General features: G+C 51.0%; 1 protein-coding gene across 1 annotated transcript in view; it reads right to left on the bottom strand.

The window, feature by feature from the left end:
- LOC119978154 overlaps positions 1 to 16,818 on the bottom strand; it is a 512,568-nt gene that overhangs the window by 96,507 nt on the left and 399,243 nt on the right. Inside the window, exons 135-137 of the mRNA XM_038819593.1 lie at positions 10,564 to 10,684; positions 9,478 to 9,656; positions 6,646 to 6,792 (exon numbers count right to left, since the gene is read on the bottom strand). Of these exons, the coding sequence (XP_038675521.1) occupies positions 6,646 to 6,792; positions 9,478 to 9,656; positions 10,564 to 10,684 (447 nt within the window). The remainder of the gene's footprint in view (positions 1 to 6,645; positions 6,793 to 9,477; positions 9,657 to 10,563; positions 10,685 to 16,818) is intronic.

The following is a 16,818-nucleotide window of genomic DNA, read 5'->3' as shown; positions in this document are numbered from 1 at the left end:
TGAATTACACAATATTTCTATTGTTTCTAATGGATATGGAACAAATATAAGCATGTGTAGCACTTCTACAAAAAAGATTGATATATGTTAATATGGATTTATGAGTTAATACTGCAAAACTTAAAAAAATATATTTTTATTAAGGCATTTATCTAAACATTAAACACAAACCAACACAAGAATAAGAACAAATTAAGGTGAACTTAATTTTCTCCAGCCTTAGGAACTCCGCCAGGTCGCTCACCCACACCCCCGGTTTTGGCGGTTCCGAGTCCCTCCATTCCAGCAAAATCCGTCTTTGGGCTACCAGTGAGGCAAAGGCCAGGACATCGGCCTCTCTCACCCCCCCTGGACTCACGGGTCTTCCGACACACCAAATATCGCCACTTCTGGACTCGAGGCCACCTTCACCCTCAGCCTGGACATTACCTCCGCGAACCCCTACCCCTATGTTCATCGTAGCTGGGGACTTCAATCAAGCCAAGTTCAGGAGTGTGCTACCAAGTTACCACCAACATGTCACCTGTTCCACCCAAACATCCTGGACCACTGCTCTATCGCCCGCCCACACTTTGACAAATCTGACTACAAAGCTGTGATCCTGCTCCCGGCTTATAAGCAAAATGGCAGCGGGAGAATCGTCAAAGAAAGTCGTGCAATGTTGGTCTGAGGAATCGGATGATCTCCTACAGGACTCCTTAGAGCCAGTGGACCGGTCAGTATTTTAAAACTCTGCGACCAGCCTGAATGAGTACGCCACTACAGTAACTGAAGTCATTAGTAAGTGTGTAGAAGACTGTGTGCCAAAGAAGCAAATCCAGGTGTTTCCCAACCGGAAACCCTGGATGAACAGAGATATCCACTGCTTGCTGAAGACAGTACCGGACCAAGCTCGAGTCCCAGGCTAGCCGACTATGGCAAGGTCTACAAGACATAACGGGGTACAAGATGAAGGCATGTAAAATCCCCGGCTCCAATGCACCCCTCCCTGATGGGTTCAATGCATTCTATGCAAACTTTGAGCAAGAGGTCAGCGAGAGCACGCCCTCCATCCCAGAAGCCTCGGATGAACTTGTAGCTGAGATCACCACTGCAGACGTCAGAGCAGCCCTCTCGGAGGTCAACCCACGGAAAGCCATTGGCCCGGATGGGGTATCCGGGCGAGCACACAGGTCTTGCATGGATCAGCTGGCGTGAAAGGTTGTGATGTAGCACAATGCATCACGCAAACTAGCCTCCCATCTATTGACTCTGTCTACAATTCCCACTGCCTTGGAAAGGCAGCCAGCATAATTAAGGACTCCACACATCCCGGACATACCATCAACCACTTTCTTCCGTCAGGAAAACGGCACAGAAGTTTGAGGTTACGTAACAACTGACTCAAGAACAGCTTCTTCCCTACTGCCATCAGACTTTTGAATGGCTCTACCTCGTATTAAGTTGATCTTTTCTCTACACCCTAGCTATGGCTGTAACATTATATTCTGCAGTCTCTCCTTCCTTCCCCATGTACGGTATGCATTGTCTGTATAGTATGCATGAAACAGTACTTTTCACTGTATACTAATACATGTGACAATAATAAATCAAATCAAATCAAGACCCCTTCAGCTTTGGACAGGCCCAGAACATGTGGACATGGTTCGCGGGCCTCCCCGTGGACTGCCCACACCTGTCCTCCACCCCTCAAAGAACCTGCTCATCCTGGCCACTGTCATATGCGTCCTATGAGCTACCTTAAACTGGATAAGGCTGAGCCTTGCGCACGACAAGGATGCATTCACTCTCCTCAGAGCCTCCTCCCACAACCCAGCTTCCATCCCCCCCCCCCCCCCCCCCCCCCCCCCAAGTTCCTCCTCTCATTTCCGCTTGACTTCTCCTATCGGGGCTCTCTCCCAGTCCATTCGCGCTGTGTAGATCTCGGACACCATGCCCTCCCCCACTCCTTCCTTCAACACCACAAATCGGAAAAGAACGGCATCTGCTTCCTCACTTCACCCCGTATCTGGAAGTATTGCCCCCCCCCCCCCCCCCCCGCCCAAACAGGTCTCCAAACCACTTGATCCCTGCCCGTCGCCACCCCCAAAACCCCGCGTCTAAACCCCCGATGCAAATCTATGATTAACACATATTGGTGCCCACACTGAGGCACCTTCCAACCTTAGATGCCACCCCCACTGTCCCCATACCCGCAGGGCTGCCACCACCACAGGGCTCGTGGAGTACTTGGCTGGCGGGAATGGAAGAGGCGCCATCAACAATGCCCCTAAACTCATGTCCCTGCAAGAGGCCGCCTCTGCCCCCACGCTGATCCCTCCCCCACTACCCACTTCCTTAACATAGCAATATTCACTGCCCAATAATAATTCATTATATTTGGCAAGGCCAGCACACCCCTCTCTCACCCCCACAGCACCTTCTTTACCCGTGGGTTTTTCATGCCCATACAACCCCGGAGTTCAAAGCATTAACTTTCCTAAAGAATGATTTTGGAACAAAGATTGGGAGATTCTGAAAAATAAATAAGAGCCTCGGCAGCACCCTCATTTTCACTGTCTGCACCATCTGTTAGTGAAAGTGGTAACATATCCCACTTCTTAAAATCCCCCCCCGATCCAAGCCACCAACCACGCCAGGTTCAACTTGTGCAGCTGCTCCCATCCCCACGCCACCTGGCTGCCCAAATATCTGAAGCTCACCCCCACCACCTTAAATGGCAACTCGCCCAACCTCTTGCTCCCTGGGCTCGATCGGGAGGACCTCATTCTTCCCCATGTTTAGATTATATCCGGAAAATTGGCCAAATTCCTCTAAAAAGTCAGAATTCCCCCAATGCCTCCCAGTGTGTCCGAGATATAAAGCAACAGATCATCCGCAGATAGCGAGACCCTGTGCTCAACATCTTCCCCCCCACTGCATAATCCCTCTCCAACTCCTTGATGCTCTAAACGCCATTGCCAATGACTCTATTGTCAAGGCAAAAAGCAATGGGGAGATTGGGCACCGGCCTTGTCCAATGGTGTAGCCCAAAGTACCCCGAGCTCACCCAATTCATCCGCACATTCACTACCAGCACCCTATACAACAATCGGAACGAGTCTACAAACCCCTGCCCGAACCGTCCCAACACTTCCCACGAGTACTCCAATTCCACCCGATCAAACACCTTGGGGCGATTCTCCGCTCCCCAGGCCGGGTGGGAGAATCGCGGGAGGGCCGCTCTGGCACCCCCCGCGATTCTCCCACCCCCCCCCCAAAATGGCGTGTCACGTTTTGTGACCACACCTGGTCGCTGCTGGCGTGAACAGCGCACGACAGGTAAGTGTGGGGCCTGTGGGGGGGCGGAGAGAAGAACGAGCACCACGGGCGTGCTCGTGAGGGGACTGGCCCGCGATCGGTGCCCACCGATCGTCGGGCCAGCGTCTCTAAGAGACGCACTCTTTCCCCTCCGCCGCCCCGCAAGATCAAGTCGCCATATCTTGCGGGGCAGCGGAGGGAAAGACGGCAACCGCGCATGCGCGGGTTGGCGCCGGCAAACCTGCGCATGCGCGGCTGAAGTCACTTAGGCGCTGCTGACCGAGTTTCTCCCAACGCCGCTCCTAGCCCCCCGGAGGGGGGGAGGGAAAATAGGGGGAGAGGAGCGGCCTCCGACGCCGGCGTGAAACACTCCAGGTTTCACGCCGGCGTCAGCTGTTGCGGAGAATTTCACCCCTTTTCTGTCCATTGCAACTGGCACCTCGATGTCATGTCCCTTTGGGGGCATCCTTATCACATTAGTAACCTCCTGACATTCTCCTCATCTGCTAACTGCCCTATGACCAGTCTCCACTGCGGGCACTGCCCCCCCCCCACAGTCCACTTGCAGGTCCACACAATGTGCCGAATGGTCTGAAACCACGATCGCCGAATATCCCAAGTCAACGACCCCTGCCAGCAGCATCTTGTCCACCACAAAAAATTTGAGCCGGAGTACACCCTGTGCACATGGGAGAAGTACGAGAACTTCTTCACCCTTGGCTTCACAAACCTCCACTCATCCATCTCCTCCCCCCATGTGCTCCATGAACCCCTTCAGTTCCTTCGCCACCGCCGACACCTTCCTCGACCGGTCCAAACCTGGTTCAATGACCATGATAAAATCCGCTGCCAAGATCAACCGGTGAGAGTGCAGGTCCAGGTCTGACTCATGAACGCCACATCGTCCCAGTTTGTGGCATAGAAATTTACCAAAACCACTAGCATCCCTTCCAGCTTCCCACTGACCATCACGAACCTCCCTCCTGTATTTGCCACAATATTCCCCACCTCAAAAGCTATCGGTTTATCAGCACCGCCACCACCCCCCCATGTCTTCACAACTAATCTTGAATGAAAGACTTGCCCTACCCACCCTTTCCTTCGCCTGATCTCCAATTTTGAAGTGTGTTTCTTGCAAAAAAGCTCCTCAGATGCGCGACCACACGTGACCGTTTGACTGGCCCATTCAGTCCTCTCATGTTCCATATGACCAACCTGGTCGGGGGCCACCCCACACCCCTCCCCTGCCGGTCAACCATATCCTTTCTTGGACCAGACTCTGGCTGGTGTCACGCGACTCTCCAGGCCCACCCTCAGATGCCCACTGTCACCACTCATTTCTTGCTGCGTCACAGCAACCATACCTTTGTCAGCAGCCCCGCCCTCCCCACCCCTCCCATGAACAAAACAACAATCTCATCCCGCTCTACTTCACCAACCACCTGACCACCCCCCACTGCGCTCCGGTTAACTAGCCTGCCAGGGAGCTTGGCAGCCCCCGCCCAAGGCGCCTAAACCTCCCTATCCCCCATTGATTCCCTCTCCCACACTCGCACACCTCCATAGCACAAACAACAATGAAATAAGAAAAAGGTGCACTCACCCTCCATGCTCCCCAATCCTCCCACCGCAGAACCCAACAAAACATCTCAAAAAAGAGAAGTTACGTAATAACTAACCAAAGAAAGGCAGTAAAATGAGGGCAGCCTTCACCCTATTAAACCCATCTCTCATCTTTGCCAGGTCTGCTCCCAGGTCCTGGTACACCTGGAACTCATTGCCTTCCTCATCTGTGGAACTGCACCACCATCGCCCTCGGCGGCTCATTCACCTGCGGCTTCCTCAGCAGCGCCCTGTGCTCCCGGTCGACCTCTAGGGGCCAGTCAAAAGGCCCACTCCCCCATCAACTTCTCCAACATCTTGGCTACATACGAGCCAGCGTCCGCTCCCTCGATGCCTTCAGGTATCCCCACTCCGCACAATTCTTAAGTTCCGTGCCCCGGAGCAGTTCTCCAAATCCTCTACCTTCTTTTTAGCCGCTTCTGGGCATCCCACATCATTCCAATCTCAGCCGCCAATAAGGTAAGCTGCTCCTCGTGCTCCCGCACCGCTTCCTCCATTTTCCGGATGGCCTGGCCCTGGGTCTCCAGCCTCTGTTCCACCTGAATAATTCCAGATTTTTGTGGTTCCACTGCGTTGGCAAGGTCTTCCTGGGCTTCCTTCCTCTGCTGGCTGAACCTCTCATTTAAGAAGTCCACCAGCTACTCTGCTGACCACTGGACAGGCAGGACTGACCCTTTACCAACCATCATCATCACCTGTGGCACACAAATAATTTCTTGCTCCAACAGCTCCCCTTTTTCTTTACCCACTTCTGGTCCATGGGTCCATCCATCAGTACCACCAGTGGAGTTTAACTTTCTTGAATCACCTCTCCACCTTTTCCCGCCAAAACATACGCCCAGTAAACGGGGAAAAGAACAAAAAAGCCTCAAACGGGAGCTGCCAAATGTATGACCACTCACTCATGGCCGCCCCAGAAAGTCCAGTTAATGCTGCAAAACTGCATTGTCATGTTTTCCAGTCACATAATTTCCATTAATGAATATTGTAGTTAATTTAAGTTCTTCAACTCTTTGCCTATCAAAACATTCTTTATATTGCAAATAGATACATTAACTTTTAGTCCTCGGGCGCCATTACCTATTGCCAATATTGACCCAATGATAAGCATAATTCAAAAACATAATTTTACAAAAGGGTCACAGAAATGGGAATTTTTAACTCCAATGTTGGGCAACCAATGGACTGCCACCCAGGAAATGCTAAAAGACGCCTTTTCAAATAGAACAGCCATGCTTTATTAACACAGATGGCATGATATGCCCAAAGATGGTTCACTGGTTATGGGCCAGTGAATATTGGGTGGCCCAGAGGCTATCTGACCGACACTTAAGCAAGCTGATATTGGTTCGGCAAGAAATCCGAATGGGAAAAACCTAGGGCAGTAGTGGTCCAAGCTTTCTTTGAGAGGTCCGTAGAACCACTCTGCTCTCAAGGTTGTTAAGGCATCTGCTTCTTGACAATTAGGTTTAACACAATGGAGCAGTATCACCGAATACTCTGATCAGGTTACAATGTATACCATTAGAACCCTGTTTTATAGGTATTCATGAGGCTTCTGCCTGAATCAGGTATTTTCATCAATCATCCGAGAAACCAACAGTGTTGAATTCTGATAGAGGTTAAAATTCCTCCAAGGTTCCAAAATTTCCTTCAGGTCCAAATGCTCCTATATTTGCAGATATCAATATTTTAAAATGCATATTATCTGAGTTTCATTACCGTGGTATTTTCCAGCTGTTGCATCATTAATGCAGCAAGTGTCTCAATTTGAGTGATATTCCAGCTGCTGACTTCTGTCGCATTAAACACAGTGGATATGTTCCCCAGTAGTTCAATCTGGTTTTCTGGTAGTCCATTGGGGTAAATCTGTTTCAGGAAAACCAAAGTGATAATTCATTCACTTATTGAGGTTTTATTTCCCAGCATACAAGTACAGTTTTAAATGCCTGCTTTCGTCACTGTAGTGAATGTGACTGATCTACATATCAGTTCCTTACACTTGAGGCTACTATTTTAAATCTTGGCTTTAGAAAATTTCCTTCCTCAGTGCACTGTGGGTGTACCTGCACCACGTGGACGAGAGAAGTTCAAGAAGACAGCTCACCTCCACCTTCAGATGGGCAATTAGTGATGAGCAATAAATGCTAGCCTAGACAGCAACACTCACATCCCAAGAATTGTTTTTTTTTTCATTTAAAGAGATGTTTCAAAGACATAGGCCATAACCTCTGAGCTCCCCAGCTCCCCAAATTGGAGGGGTATCCCAAAATGTGCTGGTGAATCCCCTTGGGAAATTCCTAGGTAAGGATTTGCACGGCAATTGCCCAGAAGGGCAAACTTTCTCTGGGTATTTGGCCAGCATTAGGAACCATCCGAAACTGTGATTTAAATCGCAAACTTCAAATGGTTCTGGTTGTGTTACACAAATAGTTACTCAGAAAATGTGAGAAGAATTAAAACATCTTCTAATTTCTGGGTAGCTATTGTAAAGACCCGGAACACCCCCTCATGAGACATCCCCCACATCTTTGATTCCCCCAGGGGTTTATGCCACTTCCCTAAAATGGGACTACTCCCACAGATCTTCCCAAACCTTCCCGATTAACGATCGCCCATGGTATTGCCCACCCCAACGAACCCCCCCCCCATGGATTCCACACATCCACCTCACACCATGATCCAACACACGCCACCCCAAAGGCCTGACTCCCCCCTCAATCAGACTTGATCCCCCGACCCGATCTAGCATCCCCCATCCCAGTTTGTCCCACCTGACCACGCCCACCACCCGAGTTCCAAACCCACCCAAGCCAGGTTCCAACCCTCCACGATCTAGTTGAGACACCCCCATCCCCCTCCCGCGTTCTGATCCCACCCACCATCGCCCACCACCCTCCCCTTCTGCCGTGTCCAAGTACCACTTGGTCCACCATTCCACAAGTTCCATTCCCCCACCGCACCACGCCTCCTGGGTTCTGACCACGCCCCCACGACCCCAACCCCCTTGTGTTTCGACACCACCAGCTTAGCCCCCACTAAGTTCCCAACCTCCCTCAACCCACCCATCCTCAAGTTCTGTCGGAAGAAATTTAAGACAAGTAATTGGACATGAACTGGTCAACCCTGAGGAAGTTATGGCCCATTGTTACAAATAATGGACTGCCCTCGATCTAATAGTACCACCTGAATTGTGAAGCATTTTCAGTGGACATGAGGAATACGTAAGCATTATAACATTTTGCACAACATTTTAAATATACTTTGAAATGGGTTGATTATCTAGACAGCAAATGAAGTAAATGCTGCAGAATTGTACAAGATGCTATCTTTGCCTGTCACATAGTCTACATCAAAGCAAAATGCATAATATTTGTACAATCATGACGAACTACAGTACCGTGGCTGCAGAGCTTAAACTGTTTGCAAATCCTTGTCCTGGCATGTTTTCCTCTGCTTGCTCATTTGACAAAAAAGTAGAAATATTGGGTGCGATTTGCCGGCCCCATCCCGCCAGAGTCAGGATGGGACATGGCCAGTAGATCCCGAGAAAGGCCTCTTCCGGGATTCCCACCAGTCATTACGCCTTGTAAGATCTGGTTAGATCTTGCTAAACGTTGTGATCTGAATCCAGCCTACTAGCCCACTTAACTAACCTGCGACGGATCGAATCGCCACCCAGCATCTACCGGCTGCTCCGAGGAGACCCCAGCTGGGCGCCTTGTAACACTGTTCACACAAACGGGGACCAGGCAGAACGGCACTTGGGGGGATCTCCCAAGTGAGGTGGTTGGCCTCTGGCCAGGCTGACACCCTGGCACTGCTGATTCCACCAGGGCACCTTGGCACTACCAGTCTAGCACCCTGGCAGTGCCCCCTGAGTGCCAGGCTGGCACTGCATGTGCCCAGGTAGCACTGCTGGGCTGGCAGGGTGGACTGCCAGGGTGCCAGGCTGGCATTTTGCCAGCACCATGGATATGGCCCGAGTATGCCCTGCCCGTGTGAGGTAGTGTCTGGGGGCCCCTCCGAGAGCCCCCAAATGAGTGAATTGCAGTGTTGGGGGTGATCCAGGGCTCTTGTCGGGAGTGGGTAGTGGGGGGGGGGGGGGGGGTGTTGAGAGATTGGGGCACTATTTAAAAGTGGCACTCTATTCTCTTCCTGCACCAAAGAGCTCCGAAGGGTGGCACTAAAGTGCAGCCTTGAGGGTGCGGGGGGGGGCAGGGGCAGGGGCATTCCCCGACAGGAGATGAAATAGCAACAAAGTGCTGTTAGATAGCAGAGTTGTACTCAGTGCTTATACCGCCCATAATGGACTGGAGTTTTAAAAGTTAAATCACGCCCCTTACCTTCAGTCAGAGATCAAGAACAACATTCATTTATGTAGCAGCTTTAATGTAGGCAAATAGCTGACTGGGCTAAAAACCATTGACAAAGCAGGGTGTGATTCATTCCCCCAGATTAATGTTTAGGCAATGAAGTTGAAAATCTATCTCATTAACATTAAAATATTATACAATGGGTAAGAAGAGACAGAGCATCAATCATGTTATTTACCTGGTTGAGTTTGTTTTTCAGAACTTCAAGCTGATCAGAATCAAAGTCAAGGGATCCCAATAACTCCACATTATCTTTTAATGTAGCATTATCCAAGCAGGCTTCAAGCTGCGCAGCATCGTAGTTTACTGGGATCAGCTCGTTAATGACTTCCGATGTTATCTGTCTCACTGTACACACTGCAAATAACATTTTATTTGATATAGCAACTACATTCATTCCCAAAGTTTCAAAGTGCCATTTCATGCAAAGTCTTTGAATATTAAATTATGGGTTCAACATGATATGTGTTGTGATTAAGGGCAACCTCATTATGTGCTATTGGTTGAGAGACTAGACATCTATTAGAGTACTGAAACATCTGAGCCTCAGCGGCTACATTGCTGGCTCTCTGACCTCTTCTGTCAATTGCAAAATATTTATTTACATTGATAAAGAGATCTCAAGTGTTTTCAGTTTCAGCTATTGATACTTTAAGTAGTGCAAAATAAGTTTTTTTTAAAAAGAAAGTCGACAGTTATAAATGAACATTTTTTTTCAAAACGTATCTTTGAACATTCTGTCATTGCTTTAGGGTCCATCGATTCTATGCAGCGAATGGGCACGTAAGTACTATCGTTCAACATGGTGGTGTGGTGGGGGTGCATGAGGTGGCATGGAGAGTGTGTAGAGGTGTCTGAGGACGTTTGAGGGATAAAGGCGAGAGGATCTTACTGTTTTCATTACAACTGGGACAAAGTCCCACAGCATTGAAGCTCACTTCAACATCTGGCAATCCCTGTGGTTGCCTCTGAACTCTTTCCTGTGTTGGCTGAACTGCTGCAGGTCACACCAGCAAACCCCACACCCCCAGTCACCCACATCTTCCAAAAGCAGGGTGGCCAAGCTAGGAATTTTTCTGACTCCCACTACCCAGACAAGAAGGAAAATCCAACCAGAGAATTCTTGTAAAGTTTTAATTAAAGTGATTTAATTAAAGATTTTATTAATGAGAACTAATCACATTCACAAATAATTCCCAGTCTCTATCTGAATTAATCAGACCACAATACAAACAATAATACTTTATTATTCATTCTTTCTTACCTGCTGCTCGCCTTAATCTTCTTCGTCGTCTGAGCTGCTTTATAAACTTTCGCACAACTTTCCGTTTACTAAACTTTTTAATTTTCCTGATAACTTTTGGGATGGCTGCATTATAGACATCCTGCGGGGTACAAAAAATTTGTATACGGTTAATTACATGCAATTCTGGAGCAGTAAAAGCACCCTTTTCTGGACAAACATTTTGGGGTATTGTGATGATCGGAATACCTTGCCCCTTTAAGAGGCTTGTGATGATCGGAATACATTGCCCCTTTAAGAGGCTTGGAACCCTGGGGGACTCCACCTCTGGCTACGCCCCCTGGGAAACAGTACTTAAGATGAGACTCCATTTTGCGAGCACACTTCTCATGGAGGCTGCCATTGTTCACTGCTTATTAAAGCCTTTGATTACTGACCTAACTTTCGTGTCGTAATTGAGAGTGCCTCAATTTAATAAGCAGTGCACATCAAGATGGACAGCGGTCTGAAACCAGAGAGACTCAACCTGGAAGGCAGGACGCCTGAAGCCTCGGAAATCTTTAAACATTGGCTCCGGTGTTTTGAGAATTATTTGGACTCCTCACCGTCTGATGTCGACAGCGCTCGCAAGCTGCGCTTCCTACATGGCCGGGTGAGCCACCGAATCTCTGCCATGATTGAAACCGCTACGACCAATGAGGCGGCGATCGAAATATTGAAGAAACGCTTCATAAAGACTACCAATGAGGTACACGCCAGGCATTTGCTCTCGACCTGCAGCCAGCGCTCCGGAGAAATGCTGGACGAGTTCGTGGAAAGACTCACCGCGCTCGCGAGGAACTGCGACCACAAAGCAGTGACGGCTGAAGAACACAGGGACTTACACATTCGCGACGCCCTTGTGTCTGGCATCAGGTCATCGTACATCCGGCAGCGGCTCCTAGAAGACGGGGCGAAGGATCTCCAAGGCACGGTAACGCTCGGCTTTTCTCTCGAAACGGCCCACCGTAACCTCTGTACGTATTCCGCGGACCTTACGAATCCCTCTCGATCCCCTCCAGACTCGGCCACGCTACAGGCCTGTGCCACGCGTCGATCCACTCACTCCGGGGGCTCCCCATGCTATTTCTGTGGGCAAGGCCAGCACCCACGTCAGCGTTGTCCGGCCCGATCCGCGACCTGCAACGACTGCGGGAAGAAAGGGCACTTCGCGAAAGTCTGCCTGGCTGGGCCCAAAGGCCACAAACAAAAGTCTCACCGGGCCCAGAAATCAAGCTCCCGGCCTCACAGACCCCGCAACGCGGCTGCACTGCGGCCAGACACGCCCACTTCTGACGCGTCATCGACCTCGTGCGAGTCATGGGAGCGGCCATCTTGGCGGCGGCCATCTTCGAAACCCGACACGTGCGACCGGCGGCGGCGACCATCTTGTGACTCCGGGCGGCCATTTTGTGAGTCCAACTCTGACGGCCCGCACCTAGGAGCGATCACGCTTGATCAATCACGGCCGAAACACCTGCGAAACTCAATGATGCGGGTGCGAATCAACGGCCAAGACACTCCCTGCCTGTTCGACTCCGGGAGCACGGAGAGCTTTATCCATCCAGACACGGTAAGGCGCTGCTCCCTGCGCACCCATCCCGCCTCCCAAACTATCGCCCTCGCCTCAGGGTCCCATTTGGTTCAAATCACGGGGTATTGTGTTGCTGACCTCACAATTCAAGGCGCGAAATACTCCCGTTTTAAACTGTACATTTTTCCTCAACTCTGCGCCCCCCCGCTGCTTGGCCTCGACTTTCAGTGCAGCCACCGGAGCCTGACACTGAAGTTCGGCGGACCCCTGCCCCCACTCACAGTCTGCAGCCTGGCGACACTCAAAGTTGTGCCACCCCGCCTCTTCGCGAACCTCACTCCCGACTGTAAGCCCATCGCCACCAAGAGTCGCCGGTACAGTACCCAAGACTTGACTTTCATCAATTCGGAGGTTCAGCGGCTACTAAAAGAGGGGGTCATAGAGGCCAGCAACAGCCCTTGGAGGGCCCAGGTATTAGTAGTCCGCTCCGGGGAAAAGCAACGCATGGTTGTGGATTATAGCCAGACAATAAACCGCTTCACACAACTCGATGCGTACCCACTTCCCCGAATAGCTGAAATGGTGACCCAAATTGCCCAGTATCGGGTATTCTCCACGGTTGACCTCAAATCGGCCTACCACCAACTCCCTATTCGCTCAGAGGACCGCCCCTACACGGCTTTTGAAGCAGCCGGTCGGCTGTTTCACTTCCTCAGGGTACCCTTTGGTGTTACAAACGGAGTCTCCGTTTTCCAGAGGGCGATGGATCAAATGGTGGACCAGTACGGCTTACGGGCGACCTTCCCGTACTTGGACAACGTCACCATCTGCGGCCATGACCAGCAGGACCACGACGCAAACCTGAGGAAGTTCCTCCAGACTGCCCGGGCCCTCAACCTCACCTACAACAAAGAGAAATGCGTGTTCCACACAACCCGGCTCGCCATCCTCGGCTACGTCGTGGAGAACGGGGTCCTAGGCCCGGACCCCGACCGCATGCGTCCCCTTAAGGAACTCCCCCTCCCCCGTAGCCTCAAGGCACTCAAACGGTGCTTGGGGCTTTTCTCCTATTACGCCCAGTGGGTCCCCAGATATGGGGACAAAGCCCAGCCACTCATTAAGACCACGGTTTTTCCTCTGACGGATGAGGCCCAGTCGGCTTTCAACCGTATCAAGGCCGGCATCATCAAGGCCGCCATGCACGCGGTGGACGAAGCCATCCCCTTTCAAATAGAAAGCGATGCATCAGACGTCGCCCTGGCTGCTACCCTCAACCAAGTGGGCAGACCAGTAGCGTTCTTCTCCCGAACCCTCAACGCCTCGGAAATTCGACACTCTGCAGTCGAGAAGGAGGCACAAGCCATAGTGGAGGCCGTGCGACACGGGAGGCACTACCTAGCTGGTAGGAGGTTCACCCTCATCACCGACCAACGGTCGGTCGCCTTTATGTTCGATAACGCACAACGGGGCAAAATAAAGAACGACAAGATTCTGAGGTGGAGAATAGAGCTCTCCACCTATATGTACGATATTAAATATCGCCCGGGGAAGCTCAACGAGTCCCCAGATGCCCTGTCTCGCGGCACGTGCGCCAACGCGCAATTGGACCGCCTGAGAGCCATCCACGATGACCTCTGCCACCCGGGGGTCACCCGGCTTGCCCACTTCATCAAGTCCCGCAACCTGCCCTACTCCACAGGGGAGGTCAAGACCATGACTAAGGCATGCCAGATCTGTGCAGAATGCAAACCGTAGTTCTATCGACCAGACAAGGCCCGCCTGATAAAAGCCTCTGGGCCCTTTGAGCGACTAAGCGTGGACTTCAAAGGGCCTCTCCCGTCCAACAACCGCAACATCTATTTCCTCACCGTTATCGATGAATTCTCCCGCTTCCCTTTTGCTGTCCCCTGCCCCGATACTACCTCGGCCTCCGTGATCAAGGCACTGCGCAGAATCTTCGCTCTGTTTGGTTTCCCCGCTTATATCCACAGCGACCGGGGTACATCGTTCATGAGCGATGAGCTGCGCCGGTACCTGCTCAGCAAGGGCATCGCCTCGAGCAGGACGACGAGCTATAACCCGCGGGGAAACGGGCAAGTGGAGAGGGAGAACGCGACAGTTTGGAAGGCTGTCCTCCTAGCCCTACGGTCAAGGAGTCTCCCTATCGCCCGCTGGCAGGAGGTCCTACCCGATGCCCTACATTCCATTAGGTCGCTCCTCTGTACGGCCACGAACGAGACCCCTCACAATCGTTTGTTTGTCTTCCCCAGGAAGTCCACCTCTGGAGTCTCGCTTCCACCCTGGCTGACGACTCCGGGTCCAGTCCTACTCCGGAGGCATGTGAGGAGCCATAAAATGGATGCAATAGTCGAGAGGGTCCACCTGCTGCACGCAAACCCTCGTTATGCCTACGTCGAGCACCCCGATGGCAGGTAGGATACTGTCTCCCTGCGAGACCTGGCACCCGCTGGCTCTCCCACCGACTCCACCGATCCTCCCACCGACCCCCCCCCCCCTTCTACCGACGCTCCCGGCCCTACACTGAACGCTGACTTCGACAGCGCCCCCTCCATAGCGCCCCCTGCCCCCCAGCCGACACCGACCACCCTAATCACTCCTGATACCCCCCCCTCTCCAAGGCGGACAAAGCTTCAGTCAACCGTGCTCCCGGATAGACCACCATCGGAACCGACCGCATCCACGGCGCCACCACCGGAGCGGCGAAAGTCAGCACGGACTATCAGACCACCACAAAGACTGAACTTATAATTTAAAAACACTTCATTCCCGACGGACTATGTTTTTTTTTAAACAGGGGGTGAATGTGATGATCGGAATACCTTGCCCCTTTAAGAGGCTTGTGATGATCGGAATACATTGCCCCTTTAAGAGGCTTGGAACCCTGGGGGACTCCGCCTCTGGCTACGCCCCCTGGGAAACAGTACTTAAGATGAGACTCCATTTTGCGAGCACACTTCTCATGGAGGCTGCCATTGTTCACTGCTTATTAAAGCCTTTGATTACTGACCTAACTTTCGTGTCGTAATTGAGAGTGCCTCAGGTATATTTTCTGGTCCTGCCCGCTGTGGGATTAGTCGGGAGCAGGATGGGAAATCTGATTCACCATTCAAAGGTCCATTGACCGCAGGTGAGAATTTCTAGTCTCAGCGTGGCTGCAACCGGAAAATCCTGCGCTTTGGAGTCAAAAACTATGGATTCCCTGTGAGAGCAACCAGAATTTGACAAATACGCTTCACAAAGAAACACATGGGGGAACGTAGGTCGGGGGGATCATAGGTTGGGGGGGGGGGGGGGGGGGGAGGGATTGTAGATCGGGGGGAAAATGTAGGTTGGGGGGGAACCTTGAGGGTTTGAGGGTAAATCAACATCGACACGTGGGAGGCTTTCAAATGTCAGTTGAAAGGAATTCAGGTCTGGCATGTTCCTGTGAGGAAGAAGGATAAATATGGCTAATTTCACGATCCTTGGATAACGAGGGATATTGTAGGCCTGGTCAAAAAGAAAAAGGAGGCATTTGTCAGGGCTAGAAGGCTGGGAACAGACAAAGCCAGTGTGGAATATAAGGAAAGTAGGAAGGAACGTAAGCAAGGAGTCAGGAGGGCTAAAAGGGGTCACGAAAAGTCATTGGCAAATAGGGTTAATGAAAATCCCAAGGCTTTTTACACGTACATAAAAAGCACGAGGGTAGCCAGGGAAAGGGTTGGCCCACTGAAGGACAGGGGAGGGAATCTATGTGTGGAGCCAGAGGAAATGGGCGAGGTACCAAATGAATACTTTGCATCAGTATTCACCAAAGAGAAGGAATTGGTGGATGTTGAGTCTGGCATAGGGTGTGTAGATAGCCTGGGTCACATTGAGATCCAAAAAGATGAGGTGTTAGGCGTCTTGAAAAATATTAAGGTGGATATGTCCCCAGGGCCTGATGGGATCTACCCGAGAATACTGAAGGAGGCAAGAGAGGAAATTGCTGAGGCCTTGACAAAAATCTTTGGATCCTCACTGTCTTCAGGTGATGTCCTGCAGGACTGGAGAATAGTCAATGTTGTTCCTTTGTTTAAGAAGGGTAGCAAGGATAATCCAGAGAACTACAGGCTGGTAAGCCTTACATCAGTGGTAGGGAAATTACTGGAGAGAATTCTTCGAGACAGTATCTACTCCCATTTGGAAGCAAGGGGTCGTATTAGCGAGAGGCAGCACGGTTTTGTGAAGGGGAGGTCGTGTCTCACAAGCTTGATAGAGTTTTTCGAGGAGGTCACAAAGATGATTGATACAGGTAGGGCAGTGGATGTTGTCTATATGGACTTCAGTAAGGCCTTTAACAAGGTCCCTCATGGCAGACAGGTACAAAAGGTGAAGTCACACGGGATCAGAGGTGAGCTGGCAAGATGGATACACAACTGGCTAGGTCATAGAAGGCAAAGAGTAGCAATGGAAGGGTGCTTTTCTATTTGGAGGGCTGTGACTAGTGGTGTTCCGCAGGGATCAGTGCTGGGACCTTTGCCGTTCGTAGTATATATAAATGATTTGGAGGAAAATGTAACTGGTCTGATTAGTAAGTTTGCAGACGACACAAAGGTTGGTGGAATTGCGGATAGCGATGAGGACTGTCAGAGGGTACACCAGGATTTAGATCTTTTGGAGACTTGTGCGGCGAGATGGCAGATGGAGTTTAATTTGGACAA

This window comes from Scyliorhinus canicula, chromosome 15, assembly GCF_902713615.1.
Source record: "Scyliorhinus canicula chromosome 15, sScyCan1.1, whole genome shotgun sequence".
NCBI lineage: Eukaryota > Metazoa > Chordata > Chondrichthyes > Carcharhiniformes > Scyliorhinidae > Scyliorhinus > Scyliorhinus canicula.
This window is presented reverse-complemented; position numbering and strand designations above follow the sequence as displayed.